Raw genomic sequence first — 26,327 nt, 5'->3', positions numbered from 1 at the left:
CGCAGATAGCCTTGCTGTTTTGCACCATAAAACACCAACCAAACAATCAGAGAAAGAAGTGTTGGTCATAGTTTATTGGGAGATGGCTTCTTTCATGTGGGCTGAGAGATCTTCTGATCTACAAGCAATTCTGCCATTAACTGAAGTCTTAGATCAGGATGATGTGTACTTGGACGGTCTTCTCTTCTTCCTTTGCTGCTCAGGCACATTCTTAGCCTGTTGAAGCAGCTAGACCACAGTCTCCATTTGTAGACTTGATATTACAGGTATGTTGTGTTTTGTCTTTGTCACCTGTGTCCTTTGATTCCTCCCCTTCCTTATTAACTGCAGCACCTAGTTCTGAGATTTTTCCCCCTTTTGCCCTTTATTGGGGTTCATGCCAAACATTTTGCAGATCATTTACGTGTTGGGGTTTGTATGCCATGCCCACATACTGCAGATGCTCATGCGCTTGCATATCATTGTTCATCAAACTCTTGGGCCATTTGAGTTTTCCTTTTCCTCACACCTCCTACCTTATCTCCTGTCCCAATTCCTTTTCCCCCTCAAGATCCCATTTCTCACCAGCATTTCAAGACTCAAGAGCCCATCAAACAGGTTTCTCCTGTGCTTCCAGGATTCTATTCCAGACTTTTTTTGTTGTCCCTAAGAGGATAAGGTATTGGCATCTCTCCTATCTGAATTGCTTTCTCAATGTGCCACGGTTCACCATGGAATCCTACCTGTCCCTCAGATCCAGGGTTTTGGATGACGGAATTCGAAATGTCCAATGCTTATCTTCACATCTCTAGTGTACGGGCTTCATGTCATTATCTACGTTTTGTCCATGAGGATCACATTTATCAATTCTGAGCTATTCCTTTTGGGCTGGCATCAGCACCTTATGCTTTCTGTCGGATGGTCTAGTCATTTGCCCAATTCCTACATTTTTGCAGGCTCAATTTCCATCTCTATATGGATGACTGTCTTCTACTGGCTTCATCCTTTGCATAGTCTTACACACATACCCAACTTCTCATCAAAGAATCTGCTTGGGTGGGTTGGATTATTAGAGAGAAGTCTGTTATCCACTCCTCTCAATATCTTGTTCTTCTGGAGTTGTTTTTCAACTTGCATCTCAGTTGATGTGAAGATTTAACTCCTCTCAAGACAAACAGCACAAGATCTACTGTGTATTGCAGCATGCACCCCAACTTGACAACAAGGAATTTGTGAAGACATAGATATCCATAAAGGAAGAAAGAATATGTACCCCCACTGTTGTATTGTTCCTGGCTAAGTCAAACTGAAGGGAATCAGAAAGGGATGTCTAAAAATGAATAGGGACTCTGATGAGGTGTACCATTGATCTTGTAGTACTCACTGCAAGAAATTCATGTGGACATAGCTTATAGGGATAAGAGCCTCCAGTGATGTCCAAGTCCCCAAAAGAGACAGAATCTCTCATGTAGGGAAATAATGTGCTGATAGTGCTCTCTGAACTAAAAATTTCATGTCTGAAGAGGAAAAGGCTGTCATATCTGTGGGGCCATGGCAGTTATGATTCATTCTTACAACTCAATGATTGTATTTTACATCACCTGACAAGAGGGCAGTCGATCCTGGTCCTTATGTTTCTGCACTATAGAGCTCCTCTTCTGGACTCACAACTATCAACTTTTTTGCTGGCATATTACATACCTGGTGCCCTCAATCTTGTCATAGTTCATCTGTCCTATCCTGACACAATTCTACCCATCAAGTAGTCTCTCGACTCTGAGGCATTCTGGCAACTATGTTCTCAGTTGAATATTCCCCAGCTGTATGCATTTACCACTCAATTGAATGCCCAACTTCCTATTTTGGTCTCCAGTTCCACACCCTTTGGCCTTGGCTGTTGCTGTGTTCAGCCAGGATTGGAAGAATCTTTTCCTTCATGCACACCCTCCCATCTGTCTTCTACCCCAAGTAATTTCTCTCATCCAATCTACTCCATGTTAAGTCCTTCTTGTGGCTCATTTCTGGCCAGCTCAGCTGTGGTTTTTATTTCTTACCCCTTCTCCAGGAACAACCTCCATTACTTTCCTTTTTTCCTGGTTCCTGCTCTGGCAACCTCACTCGGGAGTGCTTCATCCCTCCATTCCCACACTTCAGCTTTATGCGTGGCCTTTGTCCAAGGGTTCAGGACTATCCACACATGTGGAGTCCCTATTGTCTCACTTTCCATTTCTCATCCAGGTTTATGTATCAACGTGGGTGGAGAATATTCCATTGTTGGTCTATCCAGCATGGATTCATTCCTTCCTCAGAAATTTGAATTTTTTACATGGTTGTTTGACATGGGTCTGTATGTTTCAACCATTGCTTGCTTTAGGGCAGTCCTGTCATCTACCTTTGTCTTCTCGTTTTTCCCTTTTATTTTGGTTTATGCATCTCCGGCTTCCTCCTTATACACTCAATAGCTGGACTGGAATCTAAATGCTGTTCTCCATGCCCTTTCCCTTGCTCCCTTCGAAATGCTGGTCTCATGTTCCTAATATCACCTTTCCTTTAAGACATATTTCCTTCTCCTTTTGGCTTATGGACATTGCCAGTTTGGTGTGTTTGCTATTGACATTCACCACATTTTGTGCCACAAAACCTATTCCCTTTTTTATCCTGACCATTTCTTCCTTCCTAAAATATCAGCTGCCCACAATGGCGATTTTGCTTTCACCCCTATTTCCCTCCCTTCTATATCCCATATTTACTCCTACTTGGATCATTTTGTATCCTGTGTCCAATCCATGCTTTATGGTAAGTGTTGTGTGCAGCTCTCACTTCCTATCTCCTGAATCATGCTAATTGTTCTGAGGGTGTTCTATCATTTGGTGTTTCCAATGCCCTTGGCTGCTCACTTCCATCATCCTTTGGAGGAGATTATCCATGCCAGTAGGTGGGCCATTCCCCACACCTTTTTGTCATGCTGTTTGCACCATCTGTCGGTTTTCTGTTCAGCCAGATATTTTCTTCCCCTTGTAGCTCTTTCCATACATTGGCACACTTTGAATGGGTAAGTTATTTTTGTTTCAACTTTATTTCAGGAGCCTACTTTACATGTTATGGATCCCACTCTGTAGTGAGTGGTGCCTGTCCAGGTATACTGGTATCCAAATTCCACACAATGAGATCTATAAGGTCTATCATGCTCACTGTTGAGACGTCTTGCAGGTTATTCCTTGAGGTATATTGCATCATCAATATGTTTGTACCAGACTGTACATTCATGGACTAACATGAGTAAACCAGAAAGGGGTGCTGCTAATCTCTAACATTCCTTAGATTGTCAGAATCGGGAATGATCTCCTTTACAAAATAGAGTTTTATGGGCACCCATTACCTTTTCTTTGGTGATTTGTTCCTCTGGACTCTCCTATGCATTCCTTTCTCCCTTCTCCCAGTGGAGTATGGGAATCCTTACCATTTACCAGATCCTCCTGTGTGTGCACAATTCCACTCAGTTGAGAGTAGGGTGGTGGCATTCTGTCTGTGTAGAATGCATGACTATCCTCCTGCTGTGGGTCTGATGTTTTAATCCAGATGCCACCAGTCTGGACTGGATTATTTTGTCTGTTTTGCAGTTTGCCCCTCTGGCTGGGAACCCTTCCTCATATCACCACTTGGATGTCAATTACTGGATAACTGATTTTGGTTGGAGCTGGACCCATCAACATAAGTCCTCACATATTAGTAGGTTGGGAACTTCCTCATACGACAGACTGGATATTTACATCTCCAATGCCGATTGATTTTGGCCAGGAATTTACCCTTCATATTAAATTTCCAACTTTTGGCATCATCCGTATGTGCCTTCCCAGGGCTTCTTGCTGCAGGTTGGGCTGGATATTTGCACATGATGGTTTAGGTTCACAGAATGGACGCTTCCCTTCTGGTTCCTAGACCTGAGGTGAATGGTTGAGGACCCTCCTCCTACCATGGACTCGTCAATTTCCTGCTGGCACTCTGGCCTGGAGTTGACTTCCCACTTGCAGTCTGATGTGCTCTAACCACTCTACTGTGTGGAAAATGTCTTTCTACAGCACTTTATATCTGTAACTGCACCTCCACGTAATCTGCTGGGTTAGGTATTGATCTTTCCACAGGAGATCTTTGGTAACATTTTAAGTGTGTATTTCTCACTCCCTGTAGGTATACTCATGTTCAGTAACTTTATGTGAGCTTGTGTGGATAAGCCTAATTTCTGCACTTGATAATTTAAATCATTTATATCTTCTCTGTTTAGTATTCGGTAAGTTAGATTTTTATACTTCTTTCACTATCTGTATAGGTTAATTTAGTTTAAACTTGGATTTGGAGTTTGATTATTTCTTTGTTTTTGTTTGCATTTTTACTTCATTTTACTGCTAATGTTATTTTGTCTGTAAATTCCCTTTTCTTTACTACTAGTTACTTCTATTTCAGAATTAGATTTGAGTTAAACTTTGTTATTATTTACTGGGGACCTTTTTATTCTCATGTTCTTTAGAGTCGATTTTATTTTCGTGTTCTTTGTCTTATAGATTCTTTGGGTGGGCTTCTATATGTTTGATATTTAAGGGTCATTTTTCTTTTTAGTTTCTTTAGTGGTTTGGTGCTTCAGGCATTACTTATTGTTTTCTATTTTAGGTCGAATTTCATAGTTTTGCAGGTTTGTTATTTTTATGTACTTTATAGACTTTACATGTTTCTACATTTTGTTATTTCATTAGTAATGAGTTTTTCTCTCAGTATGTTTAGTTTATGTGTCTTTTTGGCTACACATCACGACAGTTTCATGGGTTCTGTGGGTGTCTGCCTTCCATTTTGCTCCCCTCTGTCCACTTCCCAGATCTCCTTCCCTCCTCCTCAGAATCGTACCTCATCCAGTTGTCTTGCCGAGTTTCGTTGAGATCTACATCACAAAGTAGCTTTTGAACAGACGGTGCTGCCCTCTCAACTGGAATTTTACTTACGTCTATATGTTATCTCAATAAACACAGGAAATTGGAATCCCATCATAGCTCTTTCCCGGCTATATTCTTATCTGGAGACACCTCGCTTCACTTTGGAGTCCTACTTCTCATTTTGGTGGTTTTTTTACCTCACTGTCACGTCGTTTTTCTTCATTTCATTCACGAGGGGTACTGTCTTCCAGTTCTGTACACTGCTGCTCAGTCTTTCTTCAGCTTCATATGTGTTTTGTCGAGTGGTATGCTCTTTTACACGTCATCTTTACTCACTGGGTCTTCAAACTCCCTATTACATAGGCATGTGGCTTCTGCTTGTCTCTTTCCTTGCCCCCCATGCAGCATCTTACTCCTTTTGGGTTTCTCTTCACTTCCCATCTTGGTTGAGCCCAATCTTATCCACTTTGGCTCTGGGATATGAAGCAGGAAGTCATAAAGGCACTACCTTCTTTTTCTCCCTCTGCACAAGAGGTTCTTTCTCTTTTGGGGATTGTGAGCTTCCTTGGAAGCTCTCATTCCCTTAGGTTGAGCACACATGCATTCCCTTTATTGGATGCTTTTCCCCAATGGAACTTCCCACAAGATCCCTTGGACCATCCCATCTCTCTTCTACCTGGAATCAAGGCCAACCATGCTTGGTGACTCGACAAGAACTTGACCATGGTGGGAGTTTCCATTCCTTCCCCCATCGTACCAAGTCTCATCTGTTTACAGATGCTTCATTGGGTCAGGGATGGGTGGTTATGGTTCATTTTGACTATTCCACTTTCGTCAGCTATGTTACCAAGCAAGGGGTAATCAAGTCCAGATATCTGTGTTTTCAGACTCTGTATCTCCCGTACTAGACCAAAAACCACATCATGACTGTTCTGGTGTGTCATGTTCCCTGAGTTATGAATCTCGTGGCCAATCACTTATCATGTCCCAACCAGTTTCTACCCATGGAGTGGCCCTTTCATCCTCAGGTTTTTCTGTTGGTGTGTTCTCAATGGGGAACACCACATATATGTTTCCCATTCACTGGAATGCCAAACTTTCTTCTTCTGTGGTCTCCTCAGCTCTGAGGGTGGATGCTTTCAGTCCAGATTGGAGGTGTTTTCACCTGTATGCCTACCATCCAATCAGACTCCTCTCCTGGATCTTTTCCTTTATCCACATCACTCCTTGTTTTCTGCTGGCTGCTCTATATTGGCCAGCTTAGATATGATTCACTCTGCTCTGTCCCTTACTGGAGTTGCAGCCCCTGTCATTATCTCTGTCCTGGTTGCTTCTCTGATAACCATGGTTGGATGTTTTCATCCTGATGTCCCCACATTCCAGCTTCAAGTGACTTTTGTCTGGTCCCATACCCTTAACTCTTGGACTCATCTCTTGTGTAGTGTCTTTCCTTGTCTGTACTATTCACCCTTCCTCCTTGTCTATGTACCACAGGCTTTGGTTTGACTTCATAATTTGGTCTGTTGGGCATGGCTTCCATCCATCCCATCCTTCACCTGTCCCAGTTCATCTGGTTGTTTGTTCAGTGTTTAGCTGTTTCAACTGTTGCTCTTTTTAGGGCCACCCTATCGAATTTTTTCCTTTCTCGCACTTCCAGAATACTTTCTCTTCCCCAGTTTTTCTTCTTTTTACATTCCATTCATCTGGTCCATCCTCTACGTTTCTTTGTTCTGCCAGTTTGAGATCTCAATGTTGTCCTTCATGCCCTCTCTGGTTCTCCCATTGAGCCTATTGAAATATGTTCCTTGTACAGCATTCCCTATTAAGACCTATTTCCTCCCCCTCCTGGCACGTGGTAGTTGATGTTCCAGTATTTATGCCATTAATGTTTCTCACATCCTTTACCATTCCTTGTATGTAATCCACTATCCAGATCAGACTTTCCTTCCCAGGATATTGGCTGCCTGGTAATGTTGTTGGGCCCTTTCTCCTACTTCCTTACGTTCCTTTTCCCACCTGTTCTCCCATTCAGATCTGGATAATCTACTTTGTCAAGTTCGTTACCTGCTATGATATATGGCTCATACTTCCTTCTTTCATGATTCTCATTCCTGTCTCTTTGTTCCAGGGAATTCCTCTGTTTCCCATGATCTTTTCACCTAATATGCTCACTGGTTGGGTTTCTCAACTTCATAGAACTGACATATTTTGACATGTCCATGGATGGTCACTTTCTACATCATGTTTCTTCCCACCAAATTTGTCATCTATGTCTTTAGCTGCTCACAACCTCCATCTTTTAGAGGAGATTGTTCAGGCTGGTATGTGGACAACTCCCAATACATTTGTCACTCTTTATCTGCACAACATAGCTGTGTCTTCCTCGAGCAGGTATTGTCTTCCTTCTGTGGTGATTCTACACATCTGTTCACCTTTGCCTGGAGTAATTCAACATGTTATAATTTTTTTACATTAATTCGTTGATATACATCATATCTCAGGATCCCACCTAGTGGTGGGTATTGCCTGGTCAGGTATGCTTAATATTACATAATTGGCACTAAAACTGTATACTTCCATACTGCTTACTGAAGAGATGGAGTGTTTGTGTAAAACCACTGGCTACTTATCTGGTGGTGTGTATATATATCTATCTATTTATTTTATTCTTTTAGTTATCACTGTATTGTATATAAAGGACTGTCACTCATGACTTCATGAGTAAAGCAGATGAGGATTTTTGTCCATCCCTACTGACCCATGTTTCTTACAATCAGGGTCTTTCTGCTTTTTAAAATAGTGAATCACATACACACATTGCACTGTCTCCAGTGTGTAGTTACTCTGGACTCCCCAATGCATATTCCTTCCCACTCCATTTCTTCTAGTAGAGCACAAGGAGTCCTTGCCACTTCAGGTTCCCAGCCGTTGGAGTGGTGGGATATGTACAATAAAACAAACTTCATACTCATATGTACCCACTTTTTTTAGAAGAGGGCTTTTGTCATTACATTTCATATTATACAATATCATTATATACTAAATAAAAGGTGCTTCTCCTGGATGTTTTTTGCTTGGGCTGAATGCACTTGTTGTTCCCCTCAATTTTTTTTTTTTTTTTATGCAAGGAGCTTCTATTGGATGTTTTCACTTGGCTATCTTAATACAAGTCCAAGGCACTTTTCTTGGATGTTTTTTGCCTAGGTAGACTGCACTTGTTGATCTTACAGTCTTATGCAAGGTGCTTCCACTGTTGTTTTTGGACTGGATGGACTGCACTTGGCATGATCTGATGTATCCCTCTGGATGTTTACTGCCAGGGTGAACCGCACTTGGCCTATTCATATCCATTTATGGTCCTTTAGTCCTAGCCATGTATTCTTATATCTGATTCCAGGCACCTTCTTCAAAATGTGACTATGATTGTGTCACGCACTCCTGTTTGTTACATATGTGGACATCGTATGTACTATCTGTTGTCCATGTGCAGAATCTGTGTTACATGACATGGTGCCTGTTTATTAAATTCCTCCCTATTTGTCTTAATTTATTTGTTACTTGGTGAAGAGCATACCTGTTCCAGAGGTAGTGTTATACTCCACACATGTGCCTCCTTTTATGATTGTTGCACCTCTGCTCTTTCATGGTAGTTGTTCTCCATTTGTTTGAGTTCCTTTGTGCCTTCACCAGCCCCTCCATTTTTGCAATGTGAGATTCTAGTTTTTGGGTGAGAAGTAGTACTGTTTTGGAAGTTAACATTTTATAAAACTGAAAATGTATTTCCAATAGGTAATTACCCCCTTTCACCCAATTCCCGCCCTTCCTGATCTTGCAATGTTTCTGGTTTGTATCTGCCAACTTTTGAAAGTGAGAATTGTGCTACAATGGTTGAGGGATGTTGGATATACATGACTGTTTAGTGTAAGCATTATTATTTAGTTTATTTTGTGACTTATTACTTAATGATTGTTTACTTTTCATGACAGGAGTGTTGAAGGTTGATTGTTTTAAAAGCGTTAGATGTGAAAAAGTTTCTTACATATCTCTGTATGAGTCGTATGCTGTGTACACAATTAAATTGTTGTACTAAGCTTTAGTAATATCGTTGATGTCATGTTACTCAAATCTTTGGTATATTTCTCATTCCATTATAATGTCACATAGTTTATAGAAAGTTTGAAGCCTCGGTGAACAAAGTGTATACACAGGTGACCAAGTGAACGCAAGTCAGAAAAGTTCAGTAAAGTGAAGATAGAAAAAAGTTAGTTAGTTACAGAAAAACGTGAAGTTAGCTGGTGTATGAGTGATTAGCCTTAACAGGTGATATCTTAAAGTGAGTTTCACCGTTTATCAGAGAAAAGGAGAAAAATTTGTCTTGTCAAAGGGTGTTCTAAAGTAACTGAACCCATCTGTGTGGACATAAACGAAAAGGAAACAATTATTTAAAATCCGAGATACAACTGTGGTAACTTATGGAGTAATGAGCGAATTTAATGCAGATTGTACAGTAAGAAACAGAGTAGAAAAAAATAATTCGTCCTGTCAGTTGGATTCTAAAGTAATTCAATCAGCCTGTGTGGACTTTTGAGAGGAAAAGATAATTATTTAAAGCTTTATATACAAGTGTTATATCGTATAGTGTAAAGAATTTTTGTACATACGTTGTACTTGTTTTGAATATATTATCTTAAAACAAGTGGATTGTGTGCTGTTCATTTATTGTTCAAATTTATCGCCAACAAGTCACAGACGTCTACTATAAAGAATCCAAGCCCACATATATAAGACCCTGACAAGGGAGCTACCTGCACTAGTATAGGTGGTGCAGTATGATTGGTGGAGGGTAGTCACATGATCAGCACATGTTGCTGCAATGGTGCAAAAATGAAGGGATATAAAAGACTGGTGCACTATTGAAAATTTTAGCAGTGCTTAGAGGGCAAATCAAAGTCGAGATAGTTATGGGTGAGATGAGGTACATACCTATTCGAAATACCTTTTCACTGTTAGAATATGTTAACATTCAGGATTTTGTTTCTGTAAAGAAGAATCAACAATTCTCTGCTGAAGTTTACACACCATACAGTACCAACACCATGCTTAATATCTCTGTTGAAATGTGGCCAGTAAAATTGTCACTGCACATTAGTACAAATGTATTGTTACGTCTCTGGTCGTTAGTTAATTTCCCATATAATTCTTTCCGATGAAACTTTAGCTACACAAGTCCTTTCTTAAATAATACTGGTTTATTCTTTCTGAATACAACTTTGCAATACACTTAATTTCCACAGTCACGCTATAACAAATGCTATAATTCACAGTGAACGACTCACGTGCTCGACTCAACAATATGTCTCTCTCTGTCCGCAGTTCAATTACACATTGTTGCCATCTATTCTTGGTGGCTTATATATGCAATACTACTGCATATCTAGTAGCCTCTTGAGACTTCAGGAAGGGACGTGAACATTCTAGAAGTTCATGACGTGTTACTAGCGTCACGTGACTTTCGCTGTCATAACAGTATGTAACACCTTGTTGACTTCCATTCCTTGCATTATGCAAAGTCTGAAGAATTTCCTGTCTCACCTGACTTGTTAGTAAGTTTAACATTCCATCAGCCTTTCCCATGAGAAATTACATGTGACACCTTAATTGAACGACACAATATGTAGAAACATTTTGAAAAAATTTATATTAACTAAGGGATAGGAAACACATGGTGTGTCCACTAACTATATTACAACCTTACCTGTCATTTCTGAATTTAAGTCAATGGAAAGAATAGTTTTCATGACTTAAAATAGATATGAAAAATAAATGTTGTCATCTTATAATGTTTTATTAGATGACGTCCACTAATTCCAAATTTACATGAAATTTTGCTCTGTAGTTGAAGATAACTTATGTTGTGATACAATTTATGAATTGAATAATTGTTTTTATTGCAAATACAAACAGCATGTTGATAAAAGAGAAAACAGCAAGAGAGAAACACTGTTAATAATTTGTTAAAGTGGTTTCCATTCCTGTTGGTTTTATAGAACAACTAGTGTCCTTGTTTTTCTTCTGTATATTTTGCAATTGTTTTTAAGCATTTTTTTCTGAAAAAAGTATAAATATGAAAGACATAGTGCTACTGTTACGATGTATACAAACATCATTGTTTCATTTTTTTCCTCAAGATAAGACACAAACTTGACATGTAGGCTAGATCATTACACCATAATGTATTTTAATTTGTATATAAATAATGAGAATACAAAAGTCGATAAACAATAAAAGTATATTCTTTATGATAAGTAGAAACTTAGAACAGAACTAAAAAGCTTTGTATTGTATACTTTAGAACCTTTCTTACCTTAATAACATAAAATAAACAAATTTTAGCTTAGTCAATTCCTGAAGAAGAAATAAAAAGACAAAAATGTAAAATTACAAAAACAATGTTGTAAAAATATAGAACTTAATAAATGCTATGTATTAACACATGGAATACAGTAACAAATTAAACTTTTGTCATTTTCATGTTTGTTTTTCAGGAAAGAAAGTTTTGAATGTTATAAATACATATAGAAAATTTAGGAAATTCAAATGCAATATTATAGCTTTACTTATTGTAATGTTACAGGCTCCTACCAAGTCTTATTCACAGAAAATTTCCTTGTTGGAGACAAAATACACTTCAAAAACAAAATCAGCTACAGAATAAGTGACGGTTGTACTTGTGACCTCAGAGGTAAGTAGCTCTCTGAATGGTTTAACTCAGTTTGAGATCTTATGATGCTAAAATATTAAGGTTTCATCCCTGTGGTAAGCACAGTGCAAATAGCCCTTTATAACTATGTAGCTTTGTTTTTAACAGCAAAACAAATGCACAGAGATAGGTGACATTAATAATGTTTTTAGTAAAAGTTTCATATAACAACACTAAAATCTACAACATTAAAAATAAAATATATTAAAACTATCTATGTATGGTATATATTTTAAATTTTATAAAAGCACTGCAGACTTGGTATATGTTTTCAATGGTTTGTTTTAGACCAAAGCCACACTGGGCTCTCTGCTGTGTCCACAATGGGGGAATCCAATCCCAGATTTTAGCATTGTAAGTCCATAAACTTACCACTCTTCTGCTGGAAGACATTTTCAATGGCTAGAATTTATTGTATAACATCTTAAACTTCATATTGGTGAATAAAGGATAAGAAATGAGTGTGTTTTTGCAACCATTTACTCATTGACGATCTGTTTGAAATTTGAAGATGTATTTTTGCCAAAGTAAGAGCAGTCAGTGAGTAATATAGTATCCATTTATTTACATTTACATGCTTTTAAACATGTTATGTTTTATTTTATATATTACATTTGAAAGTGCTAAGGTATAAGTTATTTATAGTGGTTCATTACTGAACATATAATTTTTTCCAGGACGATATTTCTTGTTAAGCTCCATCACTTCATGGACTAAAGAAGGTTATCAATACAGCCACATTCATTTGTCTAGTGATGTTTACTTCATCAAGTTCAATAACCGAAACCAAAAGAAAATCAAGAAAGCCTTAAAAAGATGTTTTTATTCTACTGGCAAGCACATTGTTTGTCCTACAGCACCCTACTCTTGTCCCACATGTCACAACTCTGTCAGTTTTGATTTAGTAAAAAGCTTCTGTGATCTGGATATAGGTTTGTCTTTTTTTGTGACTCATAAAACTATAGACCATTTACAGTTATGTCTCTAATTTTTTAAAAGGTACTCGGTATGTTTGACTAAAATAGTTATATGTAAAATGAACTAATAATCATTCAAAATTATAATGTAGAACCTTCCTCACTTTAATGACATAAGATAAAAAAAACTTATTTTAGTTAAGACAATTCCTGAAGAATAAATGCAAAGACAAAGACATAAAATTGGAAAAATATTTGTACAGGAACATTTTAAATTAGTTATGTGCATTAACAAGGAAATATGGTGAGACATTTACACCTGTGAATCAGTGATTTGTAATGAATAAATCTTAACTAAAACATCAAAGGACAGTGTTTTTTTTTCTCATGCTCAGAATTTAAGCTCTAATAAGATCAAACATATTTCTAAAACTATCATTTGCTTTTATTTTAGTTGTCAAAATGAAAATGAGCAATATGTTTGTACCCCAGTCAGGTAGGAATTTTTTGTCTTCAGTTGTAGGATTGCATTATTATGGTATGGTTAATTTAGTAAAAAGTGTAAACATAAAATTACATTGAAAGTGTGTCTTCTGCTGTAGGGACTATTTAAAAATACATTTATCACAACTTTTATAAAGCATGCATTTGTCACAGCTTTTATAAAGTATGCTTTTAATTTTAATCATATTATTTAAGTATATGAATAATACATCATTTATTTGAAAATTCTATAAAATATTGTGCCATATTAAAACTTTTCTTTTGCCTTTATCTGGTAAAGAAATATATTTCCAGATTAACCAGACTTCATCAAATATAACAATTATAAGGAGTGAAAACTAGTGGTTACATACATTGGTATTTGATTGTTGAGCTTAACAAGACTGCAGAATAATCAGAGGCATTGCTAGGTATTTAAAAGATTTGGGGGCTTGGGCCCATAGGTATGGAATTTTTGACATTTCAATATGATATTGATCATGGTTTTCTATTCTGATTTTTCAACACATCAACAACTGGGGATTTGAAGCACTGTCATATAGAATTGGGGCATGAGCTCCATGTGGTAGTGTCTAGTGATGCCTCTGAGAACAATAAAAAAAAAGATGTTGCAAATAGTCAAACAATTAATGTTATTTTTTTATACATGAGGAAATTTAATCATAAAATCAATTGGAAATCAGCCAAATGAATATATAAAACTGGAAATTATGTCAAAAAAAAAATTGTGGAAGGTTTGTATATCCAAAGGTTGCCAAACTTCAAACACTATTGAAGGTAAATTTAAGTTGAATCCTCTCTCTGACCTTATATGTTGTTTAGAGACTTGGAACTTCCATTAAAAATAAACACTGTATATGTTTCTCTCTTAGACAGAAGTGAACATGTGAAAGTGATAAAACTTGTATACAAATCTATTTAATTTTATTCTGAAATAGTGGTTCAAAATATTATTTCAGATTTGACCTGTTATTGTGTATTACCTACTATTATAATGTTAATATTCTTATAATAATTCTAAAAAATCTACAACATAACAGTTTCAAGTATCTTAATATGTATTTGAAACATAATTGTTATATAGGATAGACATTTTTGATAGGTTAATATAGTCTGGTTTTACTATGTTATAAATTCACCTTAAAAATAGAAGAGATAAAAACATGTATACAACAGTTCAATCTCAGAAGTTTTTAACTATGGTTAGATAAGATACAACTTTATTCTAGAATATTTATTAATTTTAAGCTCAAGCTATTTAATTGATAAGGCTTCTTTTATTTTTGGCATTTATATTTTTTTCTGTATCGAGGATTACAGGTTGAAATGAATGACCATGCTTGGACATATGTTCATAAACATGGGAGGGAGGGTTTGTTATGTTCTTTAACAAAGGTAGAAACTTATCTGTGGGTTTCACCAATGTAAACCTCATTGCATTGTTCTCAATTCACTTGATACACGGAACCAGAGGTATCATAATCTTGTTTTGTTTTTTTATAGAAGTTGCCCTAGTTTTCTGCCAGTAAGAAACACATAATGTACAGACAAATTAATTTTTCCAAAACTTTCTGATTGAATATGACACTTTTAGGATCAAATGAATTTTGCAATAAATAGGATGTTTATTATTACTTGACTTGAGACTTCACTTTGGTTTATTTTGTTTAGTTTAGAGAAGATTTTGTAAATGGTTTCTAGAGGAAAATCATTTTTGGTTAGTAACTCTGTTTTAAATTTGTCAAGGTCTGATTGAAAATGTTCATGACTAGAACAAATAGTTTTGATAGAATGGTACAGAGTATTTGCAATGCTTAGGTTTTGAGAAGGGTCATGGTAGGAATTCAAAGGTACATGTAAAACTATATGAGTGTCCTTATGATAATTAGATGTGCACAACTTGTTATCATGTCACTTAACAAGAGCATTCAGGAATGGAAATGTATGACTTTTTTCATGTTCACTTGTTTAATGTCAGAATGGATCATGTTTATGTGTGAAGAGAATTCTTCAATGGATGAGTAATCATTGAAGCCAGTAAATATATTATTGACATATCCTATCCAGAAGGTTGATTCAATGGATGAGGAATCATTGAAGCCAGTAAATATATCATTGACATATCCTATCCAGAAGGTTGGTGGATGAACGGACATAAAACTAGCTTGATCTTCAATTTTGATCAGAAATATGTTTGTGAGAATGAGACCTTCAGATTGAAAATTGTTGCAGAACATGGTGAAATGGAATTTTTTCATAATCTCACAAGAAAGTTAAGATCTCAGAGAAGGATCATTTATGAAACAATCAAGAGTGTAGTTCACTGCTTCAGAAACCATTACTTGTGGGAACAAGTTTTTGTGTTAAAACTGACAATAACAGCAAGTGTGTGAAAATGTTTCAGTTTGTGACAAATGTTTCTGAATTTTTAACAAATGATGAAGCACAGCTGAGATAAAGAGAAAATAGCCAAGCTAAGCATTTGCCAAAGTTGAAATTAATCATTAATATTCCTGAATTATAGATTTATGGGAGGATGAAATTCATGACTATGTCAATCATTTCATTTATTTTATGGATCCTTTGAAGTTGATAATTGATAATTTGGCAAATATATAAATTATACACTTATCAATCTTCTGACTTTTTTATGAACATTAGAAAGAGCATTAGAAGTACTCAAAAGGCTATTTTAGGTTTATTTTTAGTTACTTTGTTGATTGTATTCTTGTGAGGGTTTTTAGCATTGAGTGTGTACTTTTTTGATTATTCAGTAAAAGTAAGGGAAAGCTAAGCTCATTTAACAATAAGGAAAAATGTTTATTTCAATGACTGTTACACAGAGATTGAAACAAGCAACATTTGATGATAGTCTTAACTCACAAGTAAAACTAAACATAAGTTACTTATTAAATTTACTCTGGTATACATATATGGCACAAACTCAGAACCCAACAAAACTGTACAGTAGTGACTTGACTGACTAATTAACTCACTGGCTGATATAATCAGTCATTCATAAGCTCACTCATGTTTTTGTATGCCACAATATTTCACCTACAAACCTCCCACAAAAGTCAAGACGTCACACATCATCATTATGTCATGCTAAAACTCCTTCTAGAAAATAAAAAATCTAAATTAAAATAATATAAACACAGCCTACAGCATCACACTGTATACCTTTTTCAAACAAGTTAAAATACAGTAACTGTTTGATTGTATTTTTATAATAAAAAATGTTCTTTAAAATGCATAATAATTTTAGTATGTTTTATATTGTGTCTATCTTAAATATAACAGTTCTGTAATAATTTCTGTTATCGTGTTAACATCAAAACTTTTGCAAGTATTACATATATATATTAGATCCAACTGTGTACAATAACTGGAAACTGTAAAACACTAGTCAAGTTTTTTTAAATAAGTAATGCACAAAGGTAATGATTTTTGGAAAGAAACCCTGAAACACCACACATAATCAGTCTTTCAATCATACAAATGTAGTATATTAAATTTTCATTTTGTAAGATATCATTATACTATATAGTTAGAATATTAGTTAAATAAAATTAGGAATGTCAATGTAAGAAATAAGCATTTTCTTTAATGAAAGAGAAACGAATGTAGACATTATTAGTGGCAATATAGATAATTACTCATGGCTAAAGCTGTTTTTTAATTTAGAGGAAAGATTCTTCACAAGTATGTGTTCAACATTTGATGTTCAGGAAGTTTACAGAGGGAACCCTTCCAGGTTTCATAAGCATGTTGATGCTGCAATTCGTCGACATTGTTCTTGTGATTTATTTAATGAGGGTTGGTATAAATAAGTAACTTTGTTTTTGTAAAAATTAATATTACATATTTTTTAGTTTTTGTTCTGAATAAAATTAGGTTATGTTAATGTTTCTTTTTCATAGGTACTTTAGATTTATCATGTGAATTTCTTCATTTTCCAAAATTATAAATTCCATACCTACTGCTACAGAATAAATGTTGATTAAAATTATTTATGGCATATTTCTGAGTTTAGCTCAGATTCTTTACAAAGATTGACTGTGCATTATTTTTTCGAATATTTTATAATGAATTTAGGAAGAGATATATTTAATTTTCTTACACAGTGTTTGGTTGTAACACATTTTAAAAGTTTTAGTCTCAAAGAAACACTAAGCTATGTACAGCATGTAAAAAATAATTTTTAATCTCCATAATCTATTTGAATTTCTTTCTTTTTTTTTAGATTATTACAGCACACAGCTAAGTATAGCATAATGATAGTACAGTACAATGTGATATACTAGTTTGTTTCACTTTTGTAATATTAATTTACTTTCTCTACTTGACATTGGATCAGAATTAAATTTTCTAAATGTAGTCTCTTTGTTATAATTAAGGTGGTTCAAAATTACAATACTTATCTTGTTGTAAAATTATATTAACATTCTTTTATTTTTCAAATTTTTAAGGCTTTTTCTCTAGTAATGTTAGAAACACATGGATTAGGATTAAACCTATGAAAATTATAACAAAATTACAGTATGAATAAGTTTTATGAAAATGATTATGTTTTGGTCATATCAAAAAATATTTGGATGTTGTATAAGTGGCTCAAAAGATTTCAAAATTCAACAAAATGTATTTTTTTATGTTTTTATGATGGGAAATTGAAAATGTTAAACTCATAGTTAAATTCCATTTTTCTGTGGAATTTAACTGGTATTCAGATAGATAGGAAATAAGTTTCTGATTTATTCAAAAAGAAAGACTTTTTTCTTTTGAAAATATTTCAGTTTTTCCTTTTTTTTTAACAAAGATAGCTAGCATTTAATTTGATTATTTTCAATCCAATGTGTAGATTCATAAAACCAAGAAAACATACTTCACATTTTAAATGGTTAGAAGTATGTCATAACTGTTGTTGTAACTTGATTTAGGGAATATTTATGTTTAAACTAAAAGAACGTTATTAGCAAAGTATAATACTATTTAATCTTATTGGAAAATATCTAAACTTAAAGCATTTAAGAATAGCCTTGTTGTTTCATGCAAAAGGTTTAAACGAAATTTATTTTTATGATGTTTTAAATAACATGTTTTAGTTCTCTGAGAAAACTACTTGACTAATTAGGGCACTTCAAAGTCATCAGCCATTCTAATGATGAATAATAACTGAGAGTTAAACTATGCACATTGTCTTTACTTTTGAATAAATTTTAGATGTTTTACATATTTAAAACAGTTTTTACATAAAATTCAATATATGGTGTAATCATACTATCTGTTTTACTGTTTTATGCTACACATTTGGATTCCCTTGGTGTGCATTGAAATTTTATATATGTATGTATATATAAATATTAGTCAAATTCCAATTGTCAGCATAAATTCTCATATACAATTTTTTTTTTATTCCAGCACCAATGGATGTACTTATATTATCAACAGAAAAGGCTTGGATTGCAACTGAATCTAAATACAACCAGCTGAAACTTGGAAATGAAGTTCATGTTTTGTCTTTTAGTGACAAGAATCTTGGGATAAAGGAAATGATAAAAAACTGTAACTATTCTTCTGACATTCAAACTTATACTCATTCTATTTTGCCAAAGCCTACATCTAAAACACCATCTAATATCAGAGAAGAGTGTCCATTCACAAACCAAACATCATGCCCAGAATGTCCATCAGTTCCATCCATTGACCTCTTAAAAACATATTGTCTAGCAAAATATGGTTAGTGTAAAATGTATTTGTAACTATAACTTATACACAGCTGAAATTAATTTACTAATGAAAGTATAGATCTGAATTCTGTGATTTTATTTGAGAAATTATTGCACAGTTTTCTTTGAATTCATTACATACTTATTTGATTTGGTATGTAGTTTTTTCCTTAATGTAAGAAAATAATTCAAAGTACTTGTTCCATTTAAGTTTCTAAGACTCATCATCTCATCTAGGTCATTAAGAATAAAGATGTTTCATATATTTTTCAAATGTGGTTATTATATTCATCAGTTTTAAAGAAAATTTTCAAATCATTGAATCTTTGTACTTCTTTTAGATGATTCTGAATCAATATCTATTATTTTTCATTACTCCTTATTTAGTTCTTAATTAAATTTAATAAAAGATGGCATGTATCTTTGTACCTTATATTTTAACATTAAATAATATAAAAGGGATGAACTTCTTGAAAAGTTCATAGGTTTCTTATTGTGTAATACTTATATGATAAACATATATTAAATGTGGTTTTTTCTTTTACCATAGTTTTAGCAGTAAAGCTGAGAACAATGAAAGCCTATTTTCTCTAAAGAATTTGGTTTATTTGCAGTAATAAAACATACCAACTTAATAATTTACTGACTGATTCATCATTTTCATTATGTAGCTGCTGTTGTTACCTTTTCCACTGATATTTCAGACAAAGTTTCGAAAGAACCAAGTGAGTTGTTTTAACTGCTTATCACTTATTTTATAGTTTCAGTTGCAGATAAGATATTTTGATATCCTATAATGGATAGATATTGTGAAACAATTACCATGTTACAAGTAGTATTTATATAGCTACAAGAAGTATGCAGTCAGTTTCAAAAGTGTACAGATCAGCAACTTAAGTAACTTTATATGAGAACTAGCTGAGTTACCTGGTATTGCACGGTGAAAATTTAGATTTGAAATGTATAGATCAGTGTTTTTTCAGCAAATTATTCAGTAAGTAAACAAAAGCTGTGATGCAAGAAATAAAAAAGCATTTAATCGAACAAAGCTTTATTTGAAATTAGATCGTGTTTGAGCTTGTCTTGTTCTTTGAGCCTGAAGTCGTACATCATGTTGCTCCTCTGTTTCTTGCTCTCTGTAAGATATTTGTCGTAATTTTTGTGCTTGAACTCTGGTTTCACGTTGTTCAGAAGTTTCTTGTTGTCTATATCCAGCTTGCCTTGATGATTCTGACTGAACTCTGGCTTTGTGCTGTTCAACAGTTTCTTGCTGTCTTTGAGTAGCCTGCCTTTCAGCTTGAGCTCAAAGTCTAACTTTATGTTGTTCCAAATTCTCTTCCTGTATTTGAGCAGCCTGTCTTGCAGCTTGTGCCAGAAGTCTTTGATTGCGTTCTTCTGCTGTTTCAGCTGCTCTCTTTGCTTGCTTTCTTTTAGTGGCAGAAGACTTTCCATAGAAAGGGCGTTTCTTGGGTGGCATAATCACTTGTATCACTAAACAATAATTTGCAATTCACAAAGTTACTAAATCACTTAGCACTATTTAAAGAAAACCGTTTTTGGAAATACTGAATTGACAGCAAGGTGATTTGAGTGTCTCCTGCCATAATGCTTTCTATGTGCAAAACGTGCTTATGTTCTTATGTTTATTACAAAAAAAATGGCTCAATAATCATTAATTGTCAATTTCGTCATTAAATACTATACCAAACACAAAATAAATAGCACCATTACATTTCTTGCACAAACACTGGTAATTATGAAGTTATTTTTAAAATTTGTAAGTTCAACCATATTGTTTCCTATAGCAAACAAAATAAACAAATAGACAAACTTCCTCTTTTATATGTATAGATAAGTAAAATATAGGTTTATTAATGATGAAATACAACATTCGTTAATTCCATTACATACAAAAGTGCTTTAGTAATTTATCATGATCTTTAAATTCAAAGTAGTTACAATAGTGACTTATACACTTCAAAATATTAACTCCTCAAAAAGTAGTATGAAACTTACTTAGAAGCCGACTTTCACTCCACTTATTATTATTCTATTAAGGGTGACTCAGACTGACGACTTTCTAGTTGACAGTCTTAAAGACTGACTGGCTTACTATTTTTTAACCTAGCTTTTGTAATTTTTTAGTTGCAGTGGAGTGCATGATTGTGAACTGCATGGAACTGTTTAGCTAATTCTAAGTTTTCCCTAATGAGGGCTGCAGTACTTTGCCTCGAGGTTCTAGGAATTTTCCCACAATATTTACATCACTTAGAAGCTAGTTATATTCATTGCTGTCAATAGTATTTGTATTCTACCCTCTAGTTATCAAACATTGGACACCCTTCTAGGCTTTTGCTTTCATTAGAAATTATCAATTTATATTTGTATCACACATATTTTATTTCACACAGCTAACCAAATGTAAATATTCCAAAATTCCATCACTAACAAGTGTTAAATGACATAGTGCAGTTCCATTTAATGGTGTGGAGTGGAATATTATCAAACTTAATCAAAATGAAACTCGTTTATTTTAGTATCAAATTTGCTCACCTCAATATCCTTGCACTGTCAGATTTGTAATTCTGGATATGCGCAAGAGGCTGATGGTCCATCCCGATGATCATCTTCTTCCCATAGAGTTAGTTCTGGAGTTTCTGGATGGCAAATATAATGGCCAGACACTCTCATTCAATCACAGAGTAGTTCTTATTACTCAACAGCTTTTTACTAACATACATTATGGGAACAGTCCATCTACATGTTCTTATAGAAGTAATGCTCTAATTCCAACGTATGATGCATTGACATGAACAGTAAATGGTTTATTGAAGTGTGGCATAGTAAGGATTGGCAAATTTCCTAACATGTTCTTCAACTTCTAGAATGTCATCTGCTGTGGTTATTCCTACTTCACCTTGTTGGGTTGGTGCAGCAACTTCAGCATAGTTTGGGATAAACTTCCTGTAGTATCCCACTAATACCAGGAAGGATCTAACTTGCTGCTTGGTGATCAGAGCTGGTGCATCTTGTATGCAAGTTAGCTTCTCCTCTTACATGGCTATCTGTTGGTCACCCACCTTCTGTTCAAAAAATTCCAGCACAGAATAACAAATGTAGCATTTAGATAGTCGGATGATCAGACCCACTGCCCTCACTTGCATGAACAGCTCTCTGAGTTTCATCAGGTGGTCTTCCCATCTGGTTGTGTAGGTCGAATGTCATCCACATAATGCTTGATGGAGATGTTTTTGTGCAACATCTTCCTCATCATGAGGTTCAATGTCACTACTGAGTTGACCCTTTTGCCCTGGGTAGATTAAAGTGCACGTTTCATGACATTTTGGAGCATTATTTTCAAAATTTTATTAAATAACATTTTTACTACTTACATCAATGAAATTGGCGTCAAAACGTAGTTTATAATTTAAATTTTAATATTATATGTTTTTATTTCTTAATTTAAAAGGAAATGTAAAGAAAAAAATTTTAAATATCAATTTTTGTTTATCACATAACACATCCAGTTGTCTTATTGTTCAGTTTCCATTTTATTATGCCCACTATACAACATATACAAGTAGCTGACGAATTAGAAACTCAAACTTGAGATATAGACAAGCTAAATATAAAATAAGAACCTCCCTTCTCTATGATTTGCTGAGATAGCAATATTTTTATTGAATCTACTAGTGGCTCCTCCCACTGCACCAATCTTTTGAAAGTTCTTGTCTAGTCCCACCTACTACTAATTAGCTCCTGTTTATAAACAATAGAAAGAACATTTTCACCTCTACGTAACTCTGACAGTTGTTTATAAATAGCTTGAAGGAGAAAATAATAATTCTGTCACAACTGTTGAATTGTGATGAATAAGTTGTTGCTCTGAATAGGAATGGGATTTTTGTTAGCCCACATATAGTTTATTTAGAGACCCAACTAAATTACAGGAATTTTGAGTGTACTAATACAGTATTTTGATAACTTTTTGGTCTTCAAAAATTAATAGTTGAAGCCTACAAAAATTAGTATCTCTACACTCTCCACCCAGTAGAATAAACAAGGCTTACGGCAAGGCTTAGCACATTCAATGCACGAGCGCAACATTTCGTAACATGGTTACGTATTCAAAATCTTTGTTTTTCAGTGTATTTCTCATTTACTTTCTATGTTTTGAGAAATATAACTACAATTTAAGCATTTATGAGTAAATATTTATATACATATGTAATGTGCGATAGCCAAAATCTCACTGTAATTTTCAGTATACTTGTATTATGGTAACATTTGTATTTTGTAGGCCAATACATAGTTATGCCCACTGAATTTGTTTTATTCTAATTGTCTAAACTGAGGTAAGTTAAAACCAAATTATACAACATCAGAAACTTGACAACTTTTAAACAAGTTTATTCATAACATTTAGAAAGGTAAAACAATTTACAAATATCGGGAAATAGTATTATGCACAAATGTTTATACATGCCTAAAGGAATAATGGATTTACAATCTGCTTGAATCAAAAACACATACATAAAGTTGTGAACAGAATAAAACTGTTTATATATGCCTAAGAGGAATAATGTACATACAAATTGCATGAATAAAAAACAAACACATGAAGTTGTGCAAAGAAAAAGCTGTGTGAATGAATGGAAATTTATAGATATGTATTTTATTACAAACATTTAAGAAAACTGCAAAAGCCATACTTGTGATAGCATATACGGTATAACATTATAATACATGCCTAAAAGGAATAATGCAGTTACAAATTGCATGAACCAAAAACAAACACATGAAGTTCTGTGAAGAAAAAGCTGCATGAATGAATGAATGGAAATTTATAGATATGTATTTTATTACAAACGTTTAAGAAAACTGCAAAAGCCATACTTATGATAGCATATAAAGTATAATATTATACACTGATTTGACATATGAAAGGGACCATCACTATTGTACATATAAGTGTATGAATACTAAAATAAACTTTACCAACATATTTAAGTCAAAAAACAATCAAAAGATGCTACTGAGATTTGTTTATTTTTTTAGAAAAACAAAAACTGTTTACAGAGGAAAAGAGCAGACTTTTACCTTGTACATGATATTAACTTCTTTTAAGACTAACACTTGTGTGATACTCTTCGAAATGTTTCATACACAGAAATTCATCACACATTTTATATTTTATAAGAACTTTATTTTCAGGAAGGCATAGTCTGCATCTTTTTTTGTTACCTGTGTCAACAAGTGTAGGGAAGTGTCTGCCAAGAGTAAGTCTCAGAGGTTATGATTCCTGTACAGTTCTAGAGAGTGGTATACCTAAAGGATCTGGTCTGTTTTGAAATAGAGGCTCAACAAGAGCTGTGACCAGGTCCATTCTGAAGGCCTTTTGGGATAATGCTGGCTGGTTGGTCTGTTGTTTGTACAAAATGTAAGCATTTACAATTTTCAAGTCCAAAAGTAAAAAAAAACAGTTTTTTATACAATTTTATTGTCCTTTGTGCAGTGGAGTAGTAACTTAAGTGTTGATCATTCAGGTCCACTCCTCCCATAAACTTACTGCAGTCCACAATTAACTCAGCATACCTCCCTCTTCTTGTAACAGTTGTCATAGTATTAGAGTGTAAAGTTCAAAGTACGTAAATGTCTCATTTGTCATTCCACTTTACAGCTGTCAGAGTTCCACATTTAAAAAATCACGCTTCTCCTCTCTGTGGGTTTGTAGAAACCAGTTGGTGTGGGAAATACAGTCTGTCTTTCCTGCATGTTTAACTTTCCCAAAGTCAGTAGTTTGTCAAATAAACGAGGAGAAGTGTAAAAGTTGTCCATGAATACCCAGTGGCCTAGTCTGTTGTACTTGTCCATCAGTTCCATCACAACACTATCTTTTAAACCTTTAGCTGGCATTTGTCCCTCTTTGCCTGTGTAGATTTTAAACTTCAGACAGTATTCACTCACAGCTTCTGCCAGGACCCACAACTTGATACCCCACTTGACAGGTTTTTTTTGGCAAGTATTGGAGAAAACCAATTCAACATTTTGTACCCAACATCTGTTTGTCTATGGTTAGTTCCTTGTTAGGAGAGTAGTGTAAAGCAAAAGATTTTAGTAGACGGTCTATGACAGGTCTAATCTTAAAAAGTTTGTCATAATTAGGGTCAGTTCTAAGAAGAGCATTAGTGTTGTTATTGAAGTGTAAATTAGTATGAATAGCTAAAAACCTGTCCCTAAAGAAGATGTTAGTAAACCAAGGATTATGGAAAGGAAGATAAGTAGACCAATAGTCAGAAAAAGAAGGACAGGGCTTGAGTCCCATAGCTATTGTTACTCCAAAATAAACTAAAATATCTTCATGGGTAACTAACATCTGTCCATTTTATGGTTTTCCTCTTTGGGGGCTCACCTTCCTGCTGTGGCTGTTTAGATCGTGCATATTGATTTGTTTCAGTAACAATAAAATTTAAAGTTTCAAATGTAAACAAAAGTTTAAACAAATCAACAGCTGTATTAGTGGAGGTTACCCATTGGGACACAGGTTCACTTCTATTGAATGGAAGTACATGGGTAGGTTCTTCTTTGGTGATCTGCACCCAGATCCAAGTGTCACTGCAGGTGAGAGGTATCTCCTGCTGGGAGGAATCAGTCATAGTAGATGCTGTAGCTCTACCCCTTCCCCTACCCCTCTTTGTCCTGCCTCTTCTCAATGGTGGTGGTGTAGGTTGCCATGATGTACCTAGTCTGGGTGATTCCACAACATCTTCATCTGATAAAAATCTATCCATAATATTTCCTGATCTGTCCATAAGACAGAATCAAGAAGAGCTGGCTCTAGATTTTGTTGGCATCTTTTTCTACAGAAAGATTTTGTCAGAGGCATTGACACATTAGCAGAAACTTCATCAACATCAGATTCCTCTGACAGAATGCTTTCTTCAATCGACAAGGAGACATTTAGAAGAAACTGCATCTCTTCTTCACTGACTTTTTTCATCAGCTCTCTTGCTTTAATTTTCAATGTGTCAGATTCCATTTATAGAATAAAAAAAAACATTAAATATATATTACATGTATTCTCTGATGTGTGTGTATATATGTAATCTGTGAGTGTGATGTGTATCATAGCTTTCACAAGGAATACAATGATGTGCTAAATTACAGAAACTACTACTCTGGATTTTGATCAACAAATATATACTAAACTTATTGAACAGATATTCTCTATATGTATTAAAAAATATGATTACTTACTTTGGAGTAACTACCCAAGAATAGGGAAGATGAACCCTGAACCAAGCTGTATGTTGCACTATATTCTGTGATGTGTTTTATATATTTCAGAAAAAGTACTTGATGGGCTAATATATAGAAACAACGGCACTGAATTTTATCAACAAATATATATATATATTGAAATTATTGAACAGATGTATACACTGAGTGGTCACAAGTAAATAGACACCTAGTTTTTCGTCTATTAACTGATTTATGCTAACTAATGTGTGTTCAC

At 34.5% G+C, this 26,327-nt stretch overlaps 1 protein-coding gene across 1 annotated transcript in view; it reads left to right on the top strand.

The window, feature by feature from the left end:
• The window catches only part of LOC106470019, a 62,293-nt gene that overhangs the window by 17,065 nt on the left and 18,901 nt on the right, over positions 1 to 26,327 (top strand). Inside the window, exons 7-12 of the mRNA XM_022398566.1 lie at positions 11,536 to 11,643; positions 12,339 to 12,593; positions 13,033 to 13,074; positions 16,770 to 16,901; positions 18,504 to 18,821; positions 19,483 to 19,536. Of these exons, the coding sequence (XP_022254274.1) occupies positions 11,536 to 11,643; positions 12,339 to 12,593; positions 13,033 to 13,074; positions 16,770 to 16,901; positions 18,504 to 18,821; positions 19,483 to 19,536 (909 nt within the window). The remainder of the gene's footprint in view (positions 1 to 11,535; positions 11,644 to 12,338; positions 12,594 to 13,032; positions 13,075 to 16,769; positions 16,902 to 18,503; positions 18,822 to 19,482; positions 19,537 to 26,327) is intronic.

Source organism: Limulus polyphemus, unplaced genomic scaffold (genome assembly GCF_000517525.1).
Source record: "Limulus polyphemus unplaced genomic scaffold, Limulus_polyphemus-2.1.2 Scaffold3775, whole genome shotgun sequence".
In the NCBI taxonomy this organism is placed as follows: Eukaryota; Metazoa; Arthropoda; class Merostomata; order Xiphosura; family Limulidae; genus Limulus; species Limulus polyphemus.
The sequence above is the reverse complement of the archived record's forward strand: the minus strand, read 5'-3'. Positions and strand labels throughout refer to the sequence as shown.